The 15,340-nt window shown below is 36.2% G+C and overlaps 3 protein-coding genes across 6 annotated transcripts; 2 read left to right on the top strand and 1 right to left on the bottom strand.

Moving 5' to 3' along the window:
* Positions 1-242: 242 nt before the first annotated feature.
* On the top strand, positions 243-8,880 carry Uex (metal transporter uex). Its single transcript, XM_078197516.1, has 14 exons — positions 243-853; positions 1,387-1,660; positions 1,733-1,882; positions 1,961-2,116; positions 2,192-2,380; positions 2,478-2,651; positions 3,181-3,352; positions 3,423-3,614; positions 3,692-3,838; positions 3,915-4,052; positions 4,151-4,423; positions 4,509-4,744; positions 5,026-5,253; positions 5,328-8,880. The coding sequence occupies exons 1-14, from the start codon at positions 393-395 to the stop codon at positions 5,484-5,486; spliced, it is 2,949 nt and encodes a 982-aa protein (XP_078053642.1). The 5' UTR covers positions 243-392; the 3' UTR covers positions 5,487-8,880.
* A 552-nt stretch (positions 8,881-9,432) lies between these two features.
* Positions 9,433-13,699, top strand: LOC144467886 (free fatty acid receptor 4-like). Of its 4 annotated transcripts, none has more exons than XM_078176870.1 (6): positions 9,433-9,514; positions 11,155-11,529; positions 11,980-12,207; positions 12,280-12,462; positions 12,582-12,779; positions 12,917-13,697. In XM_078176870.1, the coding sequence occupies exons 2-6, from the start codon at positions 11,425-11,427 to the stop codon at positions 13,526-13,528; spliced, it is 1,326 nt and encodes a 441-aa protein (XP_078032996.1). In that variant the 5' UTR covers positions 9,433-9,514; positions 11,155-11,424; the 3' UTR covers positions 13,529-13,697. The 4 variants fall into 4 exon arrangements, with proteins under 4 accessions (XP_078032996.1, XP_078032998.1, XP_078032999.1 ...); XM_078176872.1 differs by having other exon boundaries at positions 12,920-13,692; XM_078176871.1 differs by lacking the exon at positions 9,433-9,514 and adding an exon at positions 10,294-10,551.
* LOC144467885 (uncharacterized) lies at positions 13,672-15,283 on the bottom strand. Its single transcript, XM_078176869.1, has 2 exons — positions 15,115-15,283; positions 13,672-15,014 (listed from the first exon to the last, which is right to left on the bottom strand). The coding sequence occupies exons 1-2, from the start codon at positions 15,153-15,155 to the stop codon at positions 13,775-13,777; spliced, it is 1,281 nt and encodes a 426-aa protein (XP_078032995.1). The 5' UTR covers positions 15,156-15,283; the 3' UTR covers positions 13,672-13,774.
* Between the last annotated feature and the right edge of the window lie 57 nt (positions 15,284-15,340).

The following is a 15,340-nucleotide window of genomic DNA, read 5'->3' as shown; positions in this document are numbered from 1 at the left end:
GTGAAGATAATAAGTATTGTATATATAAAGATTTTAATTGTAGATAAATTGTTTTATATAAAAGACTGTTTTTGATATCAATGAGAATAACGTAATTCCTTTGGGAAAGGAATTAATAGTAGTTTGACTCATCACGGCTCTTCTATGGTGGTGTGTATACATATATATATAGCAGTATAGCGGAAGGTGAATGTATGCATATCCGAATTTGAGTAATGTCCTCCCCCCACTTTCTCAGGGTAAGATGCGATAGCGTGCTCAACGAATGATGGTGTGATGTCGGTGTGATGTAGATGTAATCGAAGCAATACGCAGGCGCAATACGAGAATCCGAGATTATAAATAGACCACTAACTAACGACAGTGTGAAGTTGTCACGGTGCACTTGTCGCATGATGGCGCAACATGTTGACCGTTCAGGCACACCGGCAGCTCTTTTATTACTTGTTTTTACAATATTCAATCTAGCATATGCCAACGCATTTATAGGAGTGAAAGTAATCGGTACTCAAAATGTGAAATCAGTGAATATTTTGGACAGGGAACGATCTGATATACGGAAATACTCGTCGAATAGTTCCGATTTCCTTGTCGAAGTTCTTGGCACCGGCCTCGAGAGCAACATTTCTTTGTGCTGGTCTCCCACACCCGACAATTGTGATCCAAACCCGAAGAATAGATTGCGCGCCGTTTGGATCGCGCCGAATGGCAATCGTGCAGTGTATAAATTTGACCAAGTTCCTACTTTTAAGGTTACCACGATCTATTTCTGTCTAAGAATCGTCACCAGGTTCGGTGAAACATGGACCAATCTTGGAAGCAACTTTGCTATCACTTCTCCGTTAGGATTGGTGTAAGTTTTAAATGATCGATGATTTATCTTTTACTGAACATTGTCGGAGAAATTGCTCTTCCTTCACTAATAATAGATATCCGTCTTATGACATGGCACAATTTTTTAAGTGTATGAAAATACCGATATTACCGACGGCAAGGATTTTATCCTACCCTATTACAATCTCATATTGTATATTAAGTGTTGGGCAATTTTATAATACTGTATGATAGACAAAAAACTAGTTCCATGTGTGATTTATCTTGCTACATAAATATGAAAGAATAGCAATATTGGAAACTATATTTAGCATTCATATGGAATTCTAAAGTAAAGTAAACAAATTTGATTGCAATGGAAGTAAAACATGCTTTTACTGTATTTATACCTACATCTCATTGGAGACTAGAATCCTTGACCTAAATAATTACACTCGATAAATAAAATAAAACTAGACTTATTTTAAATAAAAAAATAATCAATGGATGTGTTAAGTAGACAGGAGTAAAACATATTTCATGATTTATTGCAAAATTGTGTTTTGTTTTCAGGAAACATTTTCGCGCACGTCGTCAACAATTTTCACCTCTTAATGGTGATCATGAAGAACCCCATATAGTGCCAGTAATTCAGGGAATAAGAATAGAAACAGCTGATAAGGATCCTAGTTATAGTGCGGATGGAATTCCAGAAATATTAGCTGGGAGTAAAGTTGTAATAAGACTATTTGGTATTGGTATCACAGAAGATATATTAGTCACTTTTACGGATGAACCAGCAAAATGGGGTACCATTTGTGATAAAATCAAAAGCAATGAATTCCCGGTAAATATTTACTAATGCTACTTACTGGTTCATCCTATTTATATGGACATAAGGTTTTTTTTATTAATGCAGGTGAGAAATGTAAACAATAATACTGCAACTGTAGATGTGGTATTGCCACTTGGTTCACCATTTTATGTATGTATAAAACAACCAGTGTACGGAAGGGATGCTTCGGAACTTGTACTCTTCAAACATCAAGGTACACATACATGGAGCACTGTAAGTATATATATATTGTGAGATTAAGGTAAACAATAATTATATTTTATTAAACATATTGGTAATTACCATTTACAGATTCATACATATAAAAAATTTTTACCACTTTGGCTCAGTATTGTAATTATCCTCACGTGTCTTAGTTTTTCTGCTCTCTTTTCTGGTTTGAATTTGGGATTAATGGCAATGGATAGAACTGAACTAAAAATACTTTGTAACACTGGAACTGAAAAGGTGCTTCTATTTACCTTATTCTACTATTTTATTCTATATTATGACTTTGTCAAAATAAAATAATTCATATTAAAGGAAAAACAATATGCAAGGACTATACAACCAGTAAGGAATCATGGAAATTATTTGTTATGCTCAATTTTGTTCTCAAACGTTCTGGTGAATTCGATATTCACTATTTTGCTAGATGATTTGACATCTGGATTAGTTGCTGTTATCTGCTCCACCTTAGCTATCGTAATTATTGGTGAAATTTCGCCACAAGTATGTAAACATCTTTGATTCTATTACTCAATAAACTACGTGTTTAAGAGAAAGATTAATGCTATTGCACAGTTACATTATAAACGTGTACTTTCAGGCTATTTGCAGTAGACATGGACTATGTATAGGAGCTAAAACAATCTATGTAACAAAATTGACTATGATAATAACATTTCCATTGAGTTATCCTATCAGTAAGCTTTTAGATGTTCTTCTGGGTGAAGAAATTGGCAATGTGTATAATCGTGAACGGTTGAAGGAACTAGTAAGGGTGAGAGAAAAAAAACTTCATTATAGATACATTAGATTATTCTTACAATATGTATTTAATATAGTTTTCTCCGATTGTAATTTGAAGTATACATTATCAAACGCCTTTCCAAACTTTTTACTCTTACGGATCTTATCAGAATGAGCATGGATAGGGCAGATAATTATACTAACAACCAAATTCAATCATATGTAGGTAAGATATAGATCTACTGACGTTTGCTTGAAGTTTTCACATTCTACAGAGTACATGTTAGATTACTTATCAATGTGAAACTTAAATAAGATAACTTTACATATTTATACTGTGCTAATTCAAGCTGAACTTATCGTAAAAATGTACTTCTATATGATACACGTATCTGTGTATGTACGTGTATGTATGCGCGAGTACGAAAAAGATGTAAGCCGTGTAATTAATATCCCATACCCTTTACCGAGTGCTCTACTTATTTAATGTAAAAACACTGTTAAAGATTTGATATCAATTCACGTGGAATCGTAATTATGTCAGTAGCAATTACTTTTAGGTCACAACAGGCTATAATGATTTGGAAAAAGACGAAGTGAACATCATCGCCGGCGCTTTAGAATTACGGAAAAAAATTGTTGCGGATGTAATGACAAAAATCGAAGATGTCTACATGTTAAATTACAACGCGGTCTTAGATTTTGAAACGGTGTCAGAAATTATGAAGACTGGTATGCATTTATATAAATTATTTTTATTATCGTTGAAATTAATATTCCTAGCACTTACTGATCATTTTAGGTTTCTCACGGATACCAGTATTTGAAGGGACAAGAACGAATATAGTAACAATGCTTTATATTAAAGATCTTGCGTTCGTTGATCCAGATGATAACATGCCGCTTAAAACCTTATGTCAGTTTTATAAAAATCAATGTAATTTTATTTTCGAAGATGTCACGTTGGACATAATGTTCAAGCAATTTAAAGAAGGTAAATACCTTAAATAGAATAATAATGTACTTGTCGTTAGATGCGGACGGGCAATAAAATTATACGTGTCGTGTCAGGTAATAAAGGACATATGGCGTTCGTTCAAAGAGTAAATAATGAAGGCGAAGGAGATCCGTTTTACGAGGTGATAGGATTAGTTACATTGGAGGATGTCATAGAAGAACTGATTCAAGCTGAGATTATGGATGAAACAGACGTCTTCAGTAAGATTTTTCGATTTGTTTATAAATGCATGGATAGATTTTAAATGGAATTATCATTAAATCTGATTTTTTACAGCGGATAACAAAACTAAACGTAGAAGGCAAGCTAAGCATAAAGTACAAGACTTCACCGTGTTCGCGGAGAAGAAAGAGAATCAACGAATTCATATATCACCGCAGTTGACATTGGCCATGTTTCAGTATTTATCCACAAGTAGGAAGAAGTGTTTTGATTTAAGAAAATATGAGATTTATATAAAAATCTGTTAGAATACTCTTAAGATACATCTGAGTGTAATATATAATTCACAGCTGTAGATGCATTTAAATCCGATACAATATCGGAAACTATTTTGCGTCGTTTGCTTAAACAAGACATTATTTATCATATCAAAGTGAAATCGCGTGAAAAAGCGAGACACGATCCAGCAGCAGTAATTTACCAACAAGGAAAAGCAGTCGACTATTTTGTTTTGATTTTGGAAGGTCGAGTTGAAGTTACAGTCGGCAAGGAGAATATGATGTTCGAAAGTGGTCCATTCACATATTTTGGTTCTCAAGCGCTTACTGTGAATATAGGAGTTGGTAAGACTTCAAGTTGCTATAGTTTTCTTTATGTATTAAGATTATTACCCATTTCTTTTCTCATTTTTATCCGTTGTCTTTTTAGCTGAATCTCCTACTACTTCGAATCCACAAGCTGTGGGAAGCATACAGTCCATCAACTTGGACTCCATGTTACGATACACGTTCGTCCCTGATTATACAGTACGGGCAGTAACGGAAGTGTTTTACGTTAAAATCAAGAGATCTCTTTATTTGGCTGCGAAACGAGCTACGCTTCTGGAAAAAAGCCAAAAAGATCCGTTACCCGGTCATGAGCAATTTGACGACGAAGTTGAAAAGGTTGATTATAATGCGGATCATTTACAAAATTTAACGAATCATTTAAGGAGTCCTCCTAGTTTCGTGTGTTGTAAAAACGATTCTTTGCTGCCTAAATGTAAAACTTCAAAAAAGATTGATTACATTTCTTGTATGTAGTTAATAAGCATAATTCAAGCTTCCAATTACAGTATTTAATAACTCTCGCTTGAAAAATTTCTAAAGATTGTCGTGTAATTAGAGCGTCAAAGTAGGAGAAGACTTAATCGTGCAAACATTCTCACAATTTCTAATTTTTTTAGTTGTTACATTCTTTGGACGAGGATGATCGCAGTGTGCTAGAATCTCCGGTGTTGCCAATCGATAAAGAAAAGGAACCAAAAAAAGAAAAAGAAACCATGCAATCTCCTGTTCATAGCGCAACAGCCCCAACTTCGCCCGCCCCCGTTAGCGCCAGCCCGGTTACACATTCGAAATTTGTTTCATCGTACAGCGACCACAACGGGAAACTGAAAAATTCGCCGACAAAGGTATTATATACGATTTCAGTTTCTCCAACTGATTCCAGTCAATGGTGTTATTTATTGTGCATGCCACGTTATAGGCAACCTCGGTGACAAGTCCCATCCAAACTCCAAGCAAATTGGACTTGGACATGGAAATGCTTGCATGTCGAGAAGTAAACAGAGTAATGTCTGCAAAGAAATTGCTCGAGGAGGAAGAAGAAAGAACGAATCTCCTGCCAAAGCAAGAGGACTCTTAACGTTCAGAGAATAGTCGATGATGTTTAAACGCGTCGACGCTTGTCAACAGAAAACTATCAAACAACGAAGAGCAGGAAAAACCTCTATGACATACAATGCTATCACGATGGCATTAGGTACTTAACAAATCACTTAAATATTTATCGCCAAACAAATCGATATATATCTGATCATGCGAGTTTTAATTTCGAAATAGTTGATTCAGAGACTGTTCGCGACATTCTAGTTCTATCGAGTTAGTACGCTCAGGGAAAATTGCCAAATTTTCAAACGCATCCTTCATATTGTAGTCTACGTAAATAACGGAATACGTAATCAAAACGTGAATTCACTATCAATCGATTATCTTCTTGTTTCCATTCAGATATTGCGTTTAAATGCATAATTCTTCTTTTTCTTTTTCTTCCGGAACGTTTATCATAATAACAACGTACTCATTGAGAGACTTCGTGTTTCTTTCTGTATTTTTATTTTCCAATGATTTTTATTTAGGATTTGTAAATATCATTTCGTTTTTTGCTATGTTGAGATCTTCGAAAAGAAAAAGAAACCGAACTTCTGAAATGTGCATTTCATTTTCGACAATGAAGTACACGTTTACATAACATTTTATGAGAATCGTGTGTTTGCATATTGCGCAACATTATATTTTTATCGTAACGTGGAAAAAAGATTTCTCAAGGATTTGAAAGAATTTGAAGGATTACCGGGCAAATACAATCGAGATTGTTAGATTACTTGTTATCGCGAAGGGGAAGAAAGAGCGAGAGATGGGAGAGAGAGCAAACGTATTCGGTAAAAGCACATCGAGCGTTCACCAAGTGGGAGTACAAAACTCATTATTTAAAGTCTATCGCATAAATATAAAGGGGGCTTTAAAGTTGTGTGTTTCTTTACCTTTTGTTTTTTGTTAAGTTTCGTCAACTTGTTTACGTCGTATCCTCGATACGAATGTGAATAGTGTGAATAGAAACGAATCCCTCTTATTAATCAATTGTAAAAAGATCCTCGGTATAGTATTACTACGAAAATTGATTGTATTTCTATTGAGTGCCTTAACGAGTTATAAAATCGTCTGCAATGAAATGCACTTTAATAGAAGGCGAATATATAATTTTCTAGAATGGGTTCCATCTTATATATGTTCGATTTAATACTCTTGCATTCTTACGACAATGGCACAGTCAGTTTATTATAAATGTTGTTGATTCGAGGCAGATTCCTTCATTCGTCATAACTCTTTCATGCAACACGTGATATTTATTATACTATAATACATAGGAGATATACTCGTGCACAGTGTATTGTAAAAATACGATCGTATATTTCAAAGGAATAGTGTTGTTACGTGACAATGACGCAACGGTACAATCCCCCTAAACGGTAGAAGAATAGAAAATTTCAACAAGTTCGATATTCTAACGATACATATGCCTTTATTTTTCTGAATTGCTGTGTCAAATGAAAAGATCGTTCCACTATATAATACTTATTATTGGTATTAGATTTATACACACACGTGACTAGACTGCGGATCTGACTGCAAAGTGTAAATTTTTTACATCGATTATGAGTCTGTTTTTAAATAGACAATTGCTACTTTTTCATCATGATTCTTTAGTTTTTTTTTTATGTTTTTTACCGTTTTGTATTTTACATGTTCATTTTTGCCATAAACGTAAAAAATCTGCAGTCTACGAATGACATACATATACATGTAATGACGATCAACATCTGTACATATCCTGTGTTCGAAATAGGTGAAATAAGTACGAATAGAGATTTTTCCGAGTTTCAGAGTATCCCTAACAAAGAGATAATAATTATCTGATAAGCTGTTAAATCTACGAAGTAACAAGATAATGAGAAAATGAGAATCTGTCGTTGAATTTTTTACGGAAAGAATCAACTAGCGTACTTAATGCGTAAGCAACATAGAGCCGGTTCAACAAATAGGTTTACATATTAGCATATAGTGGCGAGAATTTACAGTTTTCACTTCGAAATCATTGCGGCTTATCGTTGTTTTCATTTAAAATTTAATACTTAGACTGTTACTGCCATATTTTTTATACGTACACATTGTTGTTTCGATGTTTGTTTTAAACTATTTCTTTAAAAAAAATTTAAAATTTGAAACGAACTCAATTCGGTAGCGTATCATTATACAAGTATCAATTGTTTGGAAAACAGAAAAAGGCAACGAGAATTTAATTTCAAACCTTAAAAATTAGAGTTATTGTATACATAACTGCTTAAGATATATGTATGTATCAATGTATATACACATTTACATATACATACATATATACACACAAATTTAATATATACCGATTTTAGATCAACATACATTGTACAAAATCGTTCAGATTTTATTTTATACAACTGTGTTTATCATTTGAACGATTTTACGTAAATAAGTACATTTACATGTCTATTGTACCTTTGTGGAGTGTTTCGTCGAGTACGATATAATTTATAGTATATAGATTGAAAATACATTCGTTTGGACGTATTTCGCTTAAAGTAATCGGCATGCTACCGGTGTAATTCGATTGAACAATGCGAAACTTCAAACTGCAATAGAGGCGCAATAACCAGTTGTCGCCTATTCGTAGCATTTATTATTTTTTATATAGTTTACTTTTCTTCGGGTATCTATTATCGTTTTTGTTGTTAATTTACAATGGATGTTATATGCAGTATTTTTATAGTTCACGTAGTTATTAGAATTCGTTTTTAAACCATTTATTGTATTTGTTGCGAATCATTTATATTTATGGTTTTTCATAATTTGTGCATATTATCTTTAGCCACATATATTCGTAAAGTGTTTATTCGTCTCTCATAACCAATACTTTGTTTTGCTGTGAAAGTTTTAACAAATAAGAAAAAAAAAATAGAGCAAAAAGAAAAAATAGTGAAATCATTTTGCATTGTATTTACAATGCGATCAATTCGACATAAATTTATCAGGCTTCTGCATGAAATTCTACAGTTATACGGTGCTTACACCAATATCTTTTTCTTAATAGTGAGTTTATTCACACGAGAATTGTAATAAACTTCTCAATATCGCGGCAAGTACCTGCGATTCCACTAGGAATTGCAATTTGTTAACGGAAAGATGAAGCCACACCAGTGCCAGAAATTCGGTAATCCCTACTGGTATCCGATTATTATAAAGCTCTTGCACATACTCTCGACAATTATTACTTGTTCGTCGTGATTAATTTCAAAATCAATATATGTCGATAAAAATGTACATTTGAAAAAAAAAACAGAGTGAAATATTTATCAACGTATTATTGTATTCACAAAATATAAAGTACAATTTCGTTTTCAGGGGATGCTTTTTGTTGAACCTTTGACTAAATCTTTTTTTTTTCATTTTCTTTCGATAACAACTCGTAGGAATGATTATACTATATTTTTCGAGATAATTTGTTGGTTTACGAATAAAATTAATATTGCGATTGAGAAATTGATTGATATCATAGATTTTTGATTTTGAATGTCTGTCGGGTTGATAGATAAAATATTTAGTTCGAATATTTCGTGCTGAGGTAAACATAAAAACGATAATTATTTTTTATTGAATATAATATATATATATATATATATATATATATATATATATATAACAACGCACATTGTTGTTCCGCTATCAATTTAGCTTGTATTCGCTGCAAATGAGCGTGAACACGCGTTCTCAACAGACGCGCATAATAAGAGGACCGCACAACGTGGCTCCTGATAGCTGATAGCTCTTCAATGCGGACCAGTCGGCGGGTAGCATCCGCAGGGGCCGCCACGGTTTGCCCGTTCCTCGCCGTTTCATTCTATGCCATTATTATCCTCGCGATACACTAACGCGGTCAAAATTATCCAATCATTAGTGCAACCCCGAATTTCTTCTTTTTACAGTGTGGTGAAAACGTGAGACTAATATTCAATTGTTATGGTTCGTCCATCTACTATCATTTCATTCTGATACTACCAGATTACCGCCGCATCATTTAAAAAGGTACGTCTTGTTCCTTTATCGTTTTCTCGCAGTTACAATAATACTAGTAACAATATGTTTTTATGATATAATAAAAAGAACGGCAAGAAAAGACATAGAAGACAAGAGAAAAGATTAAGTCAACTGAAAGCAGAAGTATAGAAAGTGAAATTCATCTAGTGCTTAGAAAGGAGAAAAAGAAAACTAATTGTTTGTGATCGTTATAAGCAATAATTGAATTCGTACTATTTATGATCCGAAGATTGGATCTGGGTCAACACGACGATATCGTCGCACGAACGGAACCGCGACAAAATCATTTATTAAACGATGAAAGTTCACGTGGTGACACGTGACGCGCCGCGGAACCGCCGGACACAATTCGCAGAAGTGAATCAGTTGTACCGCAAGCATCGGTGATGAGTTGTTGTTCGATGTTGTTGGATGTTCTCGTGCGCGTGCAAGAGCAATCCAATTAATTGCATCTACACCGTTGTCTAGGGTTCTTCGAGGAAAGTCGCGCGGGCAGATAATTGCGCGACATCCAAGGTGAATATTTGTGGAGGAAAGGCTGCTGCTACCTCCTACCGTTTGAATTCGAATATTTTGTTCTTGCTTTTCAAAAAAACGAACTTGAAATCTCCGTAAATGAAACAGAAATTATTCTTTTGGTCCAACTGCTTCAACACAAAAACTTCAAAAATTACCATTTATGAATCAAGAAATTATGACACAATATAATAACAATACATAATGTAATCAAAGCTTTCGAAGGGGGAACCCGAGTATTAGGACGAGTGTGGTTTCTAAAAGAATAGGAGATATTTCGTGGGCTGACAACATGGAATACGGAGGGCGTCTCATCGCTTTTTTTAAATCTAACGAAGGTGTTAATCTTGTTCGAGCCATAAAATTCTCGTAAATATTTTCCCGAGCTCCGGGATCGTGTTGCTACCCCTGCCTCGATAAAAATAGTAGGGAATACGGGACAAAGGAATTGTTTACGTCGATTCCAAAGGCTGAACCGGCGAAGGTTATTCGACAAAAAAGATTCTTTGGTAAGTTGGTGTTCCTCGACTTATAACAGGGAATAAAAAGAGGGGTAGTTCACCCCCACCCCCCTCCCCCCGTACACAACTGGATTAAATATTTGTTGATGGCCCGTTGCCGACACTAACACTGAACAAAAGAGAGATTCGAGCGTGGATGATATAATAAGAGATTACTCTTATCGCGTTCCGGATCGGACGTATCTACCTAAGAATCTCTCAGCTATGATAATTACCACTCGATATATCGATCCATGTGCTTGATTTCCCCGAAAATGTACGTACTTGTCTAGTTGGGAGGCTGGACCACCCGCGCGGCGGTAATTTCGTTTCCAATTATTTTCAATCTCCTACGATCCGCAATCTTCGACCTAAATACGGAAAGCCGAGCTTCATTCCCGTGATACTCAACCACCTTAATTTCTCTAGCCGAATGTTATTTATTCGTTAAAGTCAAAAACATAACGCTGGAGACAATAACATAATCGTTTGTTGATCGCGGCGCGGATATCCGCGATCGCGATGAAGTGATACAGTCGACCGTAAACTAACTGCTCTAATAGATCATAACTTGGTTGTTCAGAAGTTAAATTGCATTAAACGATTCGCCAGTTACAGACACTCGATAAGAGTACTATCAACCGGACACGCTCCACGGATAGCATCGATAAAGTCTGATGTCGAAGAATAGAAATTCTCGTCGTCGTTTGAGCGTGCATCAAGCAATACCGGGTCCTTGCTAGCAGCGAAAGGAACGAGACACCGAATTGTACGCCTGAATAAACGCGTACCATCACGAGCGAAGAAAAACGAAGCAATTACGGAAAATGAATCGAGCCCCGCGTTGCTCGGGCATCGGCGAAGAAGATCGGTGATTCGAAGATGAACTCGTCTTACCTTTGGGGAGAAGACGAAGAATGGGGACCACGATACTATTTCACCTACTACAGTCAGTTTGGGAACCGTACAAGAGCTAGCACCGTCGAGGTAACGAACCCGATTCAATCGTCTCGGCTCGTACTAGTTGTCAATCGTCCTAATTGTTTGTATCGAACAATTTCTGAACGTCCCCCGACACCCGCGTTATCTTCTAACGTTTGAATTAAATGCTGACGCCGTTATTGCAGCGAAAGCGCAAGCGTTTCCTATTTGAGACAGTCCTCTAAGTAGAGAGAACTATGGTCAAAAAATTATCAGGTTAGCGGGCTAATTAGTAGCTTGTCGAGTCTGGTAAAGAGAGCGCATCCACGTCGTTAGACCAAAAGGGAACAATGCCGGGGGGAACAGTGTCCCAATTTTTCTATACCAAATAAGCTTCCACAAAACCATGCGGAGCCGACGTCGCGACGTCTTTTTTCAATTCCTTTGTTATTCGTTCGAATGGAAAAAGAAGAGCAAGAGAAAAGAAACAAACAAGAAATCTTTGCGTATTTCTAGGTGGTGATATTAGCAGTTAGCTTTGTCTTAGCAGTTGCTGGGAACTTGGGAATAGCCGGCTGCATACTCGGATACAGAGAAATGAGAACACCGACGAACTTGTGCTTGGTGAACTTGGCAGCCGCAGATCTTCTCTTCAGTGTCGGTGTTCCGGCAATCGCCTATACCAGACTAACGCAATCCTGGCGACTCGGGGAAACGATTTGCAAGCTGCTACCTTACACGCAGGTATACCTCCCTTCCCTCCCCCTCATGGATTTCCCATCTGGATAATCATTTAACGGCTTTTACTCGTTATAGTTTGTTTGTGGCTTTGTGCTTCTGTGGACATTAACGTTCATATCGATGGATAGGCATCGGTGTTTAGCAGTAGCTCCTTATAGAAGCGTTTTAACCAGGTCCCGGGTTCTAGCGGCTAGTCTCGTCACCTGGATCGTCGCGGCATTCATTTTTCTACCTGTGATATTTTGGTTCCAGTCGAAGGTACATTGAATAATTGCGTAGCACGTAACATGTCTTAACTCGCGAGGAAACATTAGCAGTATAGAACCATGCCAAGTACTTCCTATTTGGACTTTCATTGATACAGTTTAAATACACAGGACATCGCGAACGAGCTAACGATCTGCACTCTGGTATTCCCGCGGAGCGACATCGTCAGCATCTCGCTGTGCTTCATCATACCGATTGTCATCCTAGCTTGTCTGTTACCGATGACTTTACTGGTCTACCATTATCAGCGGATCTTTCAGAAGATTCTCGACTCGCGAAGCAGATGGGCCGTCTCGTGCATCGCTCAAGTAATTCTAATTGATGTTGACATGACTAGATATCTGGACCCAAAGCTACATCATACTACTCTCTTACCCACTGTCACCGGGTTTCATATATCTTCCCTTCCTGAGAGAAACCCAATAAATACATGTACGTTCGAAAGCAGGGTTTGGAGAGCGGTGGAACAGGTAGAAGAGATTCTGAGCTGTCGGTGATGGGAACGTTGCTGACTTGGCCAGGAAGAAAACTATCCGGCGCCAGTATCGCGGCCAGACCAGGGCGAGCCGGCAGTCTTTCTCAACACGAAGAAATACGATTGCAAAAGCATTTGCGGGCCGTGCGAATTTTAATGCTGAACGTGCTCTGCGTTCTCATCATGTGGTTACCCATTACTACCGTGATGCTGTTGATCTACGTGGACGGCAGGAGACCAGTCGAGAACACGGACTTCTTCCTGAGATCCCATCATTTCGTTTGGACCCTGATCGCGGCACAGTTCAACGCCATAGTAAATCCATTGCTGTACGGCGTTTTCTCAGAAAATTTTCGAGTCTGTTTCGTAAAACTGTGGCGAAGGAGACTCACTGGCAATGTTAGAAATTCTGCGGAACGCACAGGGTCCAAGAAAGGGGAGAAAACGTTACAAGCGTTTCAGACACGATTAGGCAGCATCAGAACACCGACCAGTTCTAGGAATCTGCAGAAACAGTCGAAGAAAAGCTCTAGCTGCAGTATAGGTAGCATCGTTGAGGTACCCGCCACAGAGAAATCATAAAATATCCTGTGCTTCGTACATATTTATGTATATTTATGTGTGATACAGAATGTAAAATTACGATCTCGAAAAGGGATACGATGTTGGGAATGTAAAAAGTTCAAGTAAAATAATTCTAAAATAATTAATATTTTAATTACATTGATACAAACAAATGAATAGATTATCTTATGTAGAATTAAAAATTTGAGGAGTAAGATCTCTTTGTAAATTCGACACGCGTACGTACTTATAGTAACCGCTATTTTAAGCCAAGCATTCTCTTCTTACACTTCTTTTGATATCTGACAATGTTTTCATATTGATATTTCCCTCTTGTAGAAATTTATTGAGAATATCTATTTTCGAATTTATAAAATCTAGCCTATCTACTTTAGCCTTTTTTCTTCTGTTCTTTTCACGGTGGGGACAGATTACATAGTTTCTGGTGAGAAACCAAGGATGACCTTCTTCCTTTAAACAAATTAAATCTGTTTGAACTTGCAACGAATTTATCATTTTATCTTCTGGTATACGAACATTGATTATAGTTTCTTGATCTTCTACTTTTTTCATACAAAATGCAGTTTCATTTTCGAATTTCACGTTAAATATGACCCAACAGTCTTTTGGAAAGATGTCTCCAAACGTTGCAGATAAAAAGAATAAATTGGCTACCCTGTGTAACACTATGTTTGGAGAGTATTGTACTTTCTCTTTGTTAGCATACAAATTTATTCTTCTCAATTTATCTTCCTCTGCTTCTAAATCATTGTGTAGTTTATGAATTTCCTGAGTTCCTTTATAAATCTTGTCCATTATAAGATCTGTACCTCTCAACATATCCAAATTGAGACCAATAAAAGTATCTTGTTCTGTAGATATAACTTTCTCCACTGCATTTATAGGAAATGTCATCAACTGTTTATTTGCAGATAAACCTAAAATTATTTCTGCATTGTAATATCTCAAACAAGGATAACTGTTGTTTTCAATGCTAAACCGTTGGACATTATCTGCCTGTAACAGTTGCTTTCTTCCGTAATATAATTTAGATTCATCCGAATATACAAGCCATAATGAATCCATGGTTGATAGACTAAAGCCTGCACAAATAGTCTGCACATTTACACCTAGTAAAATTTTTTCAAAAGACAGTTTATCACCTGTTGAGTGCAATACAACAACACTGTCGCCGCTGGTAACAAACAGTAGACCAGCAATTTTAGAATCAATTTGTACAGGTATTATATCTCTGATAGTATAAATGCTATTGTATATTATTTGAACAGTTTCGTTCGTTAACGTTAAAACTTTCTTTCCAATTGCTATAACACATATATTTTCTATACTAGAATCATTTTTGGATATGGTATGCATGAATTGTTGTGTCGTATTCTCTGCATTGACTGTGTAAGTAGATAACTTGCTCGAATCTGTTTCCTCAGGAGAAAGTTGAAGCAATAATCTACTCGACAAATCCTTTTTATTGTCCAAGTAAAGGTGCCTGTTTCTAGGAATTAGTACTTCATAAAAATCCGTACCCATTCCAATTGCACTTTTCATTAAAATAGCAAATTTTCTTTCTCTCGAAAGTTTGTACACACCTTGTGGAATGCAAACAAAAAAGATTCGATCTGCGAAACATTGTATATTTTTTATTGGAGCAGGAGCTGTTAGTACTTCAAAAGGCCCAGAATAGTCGCTTTCGTATGGGAATATTATAACCTTATCTTCATCCCAACAGAAACAAGTTTCTACTCCGTAAAATTTATGAACGACAAAATATTTTGGTTCAACCTCACTATTTATCATAATATCCATTATCGTAAT

The sequence above is a fragment of the Augochlora pura genome, chromosome 3 (genome assembly GCF_028453695.1).
Source record: "Augochlora pura isolate Apur16 chromosome 3, APUR_v2.2.1, whole genome shotgun sequence".
Classification (NCBI taxonomy): Eukaryota; Metazoa; Arthropoda; class Insecta; order Hymenoptera; family Halictidae; genus Augochlora; species Augochlora pura.
The sequence above is the reverse complement of the archived record's forward strand: the minus strand, read 5'-3'. Positions and strand labels throughout refer to the sequence as shown.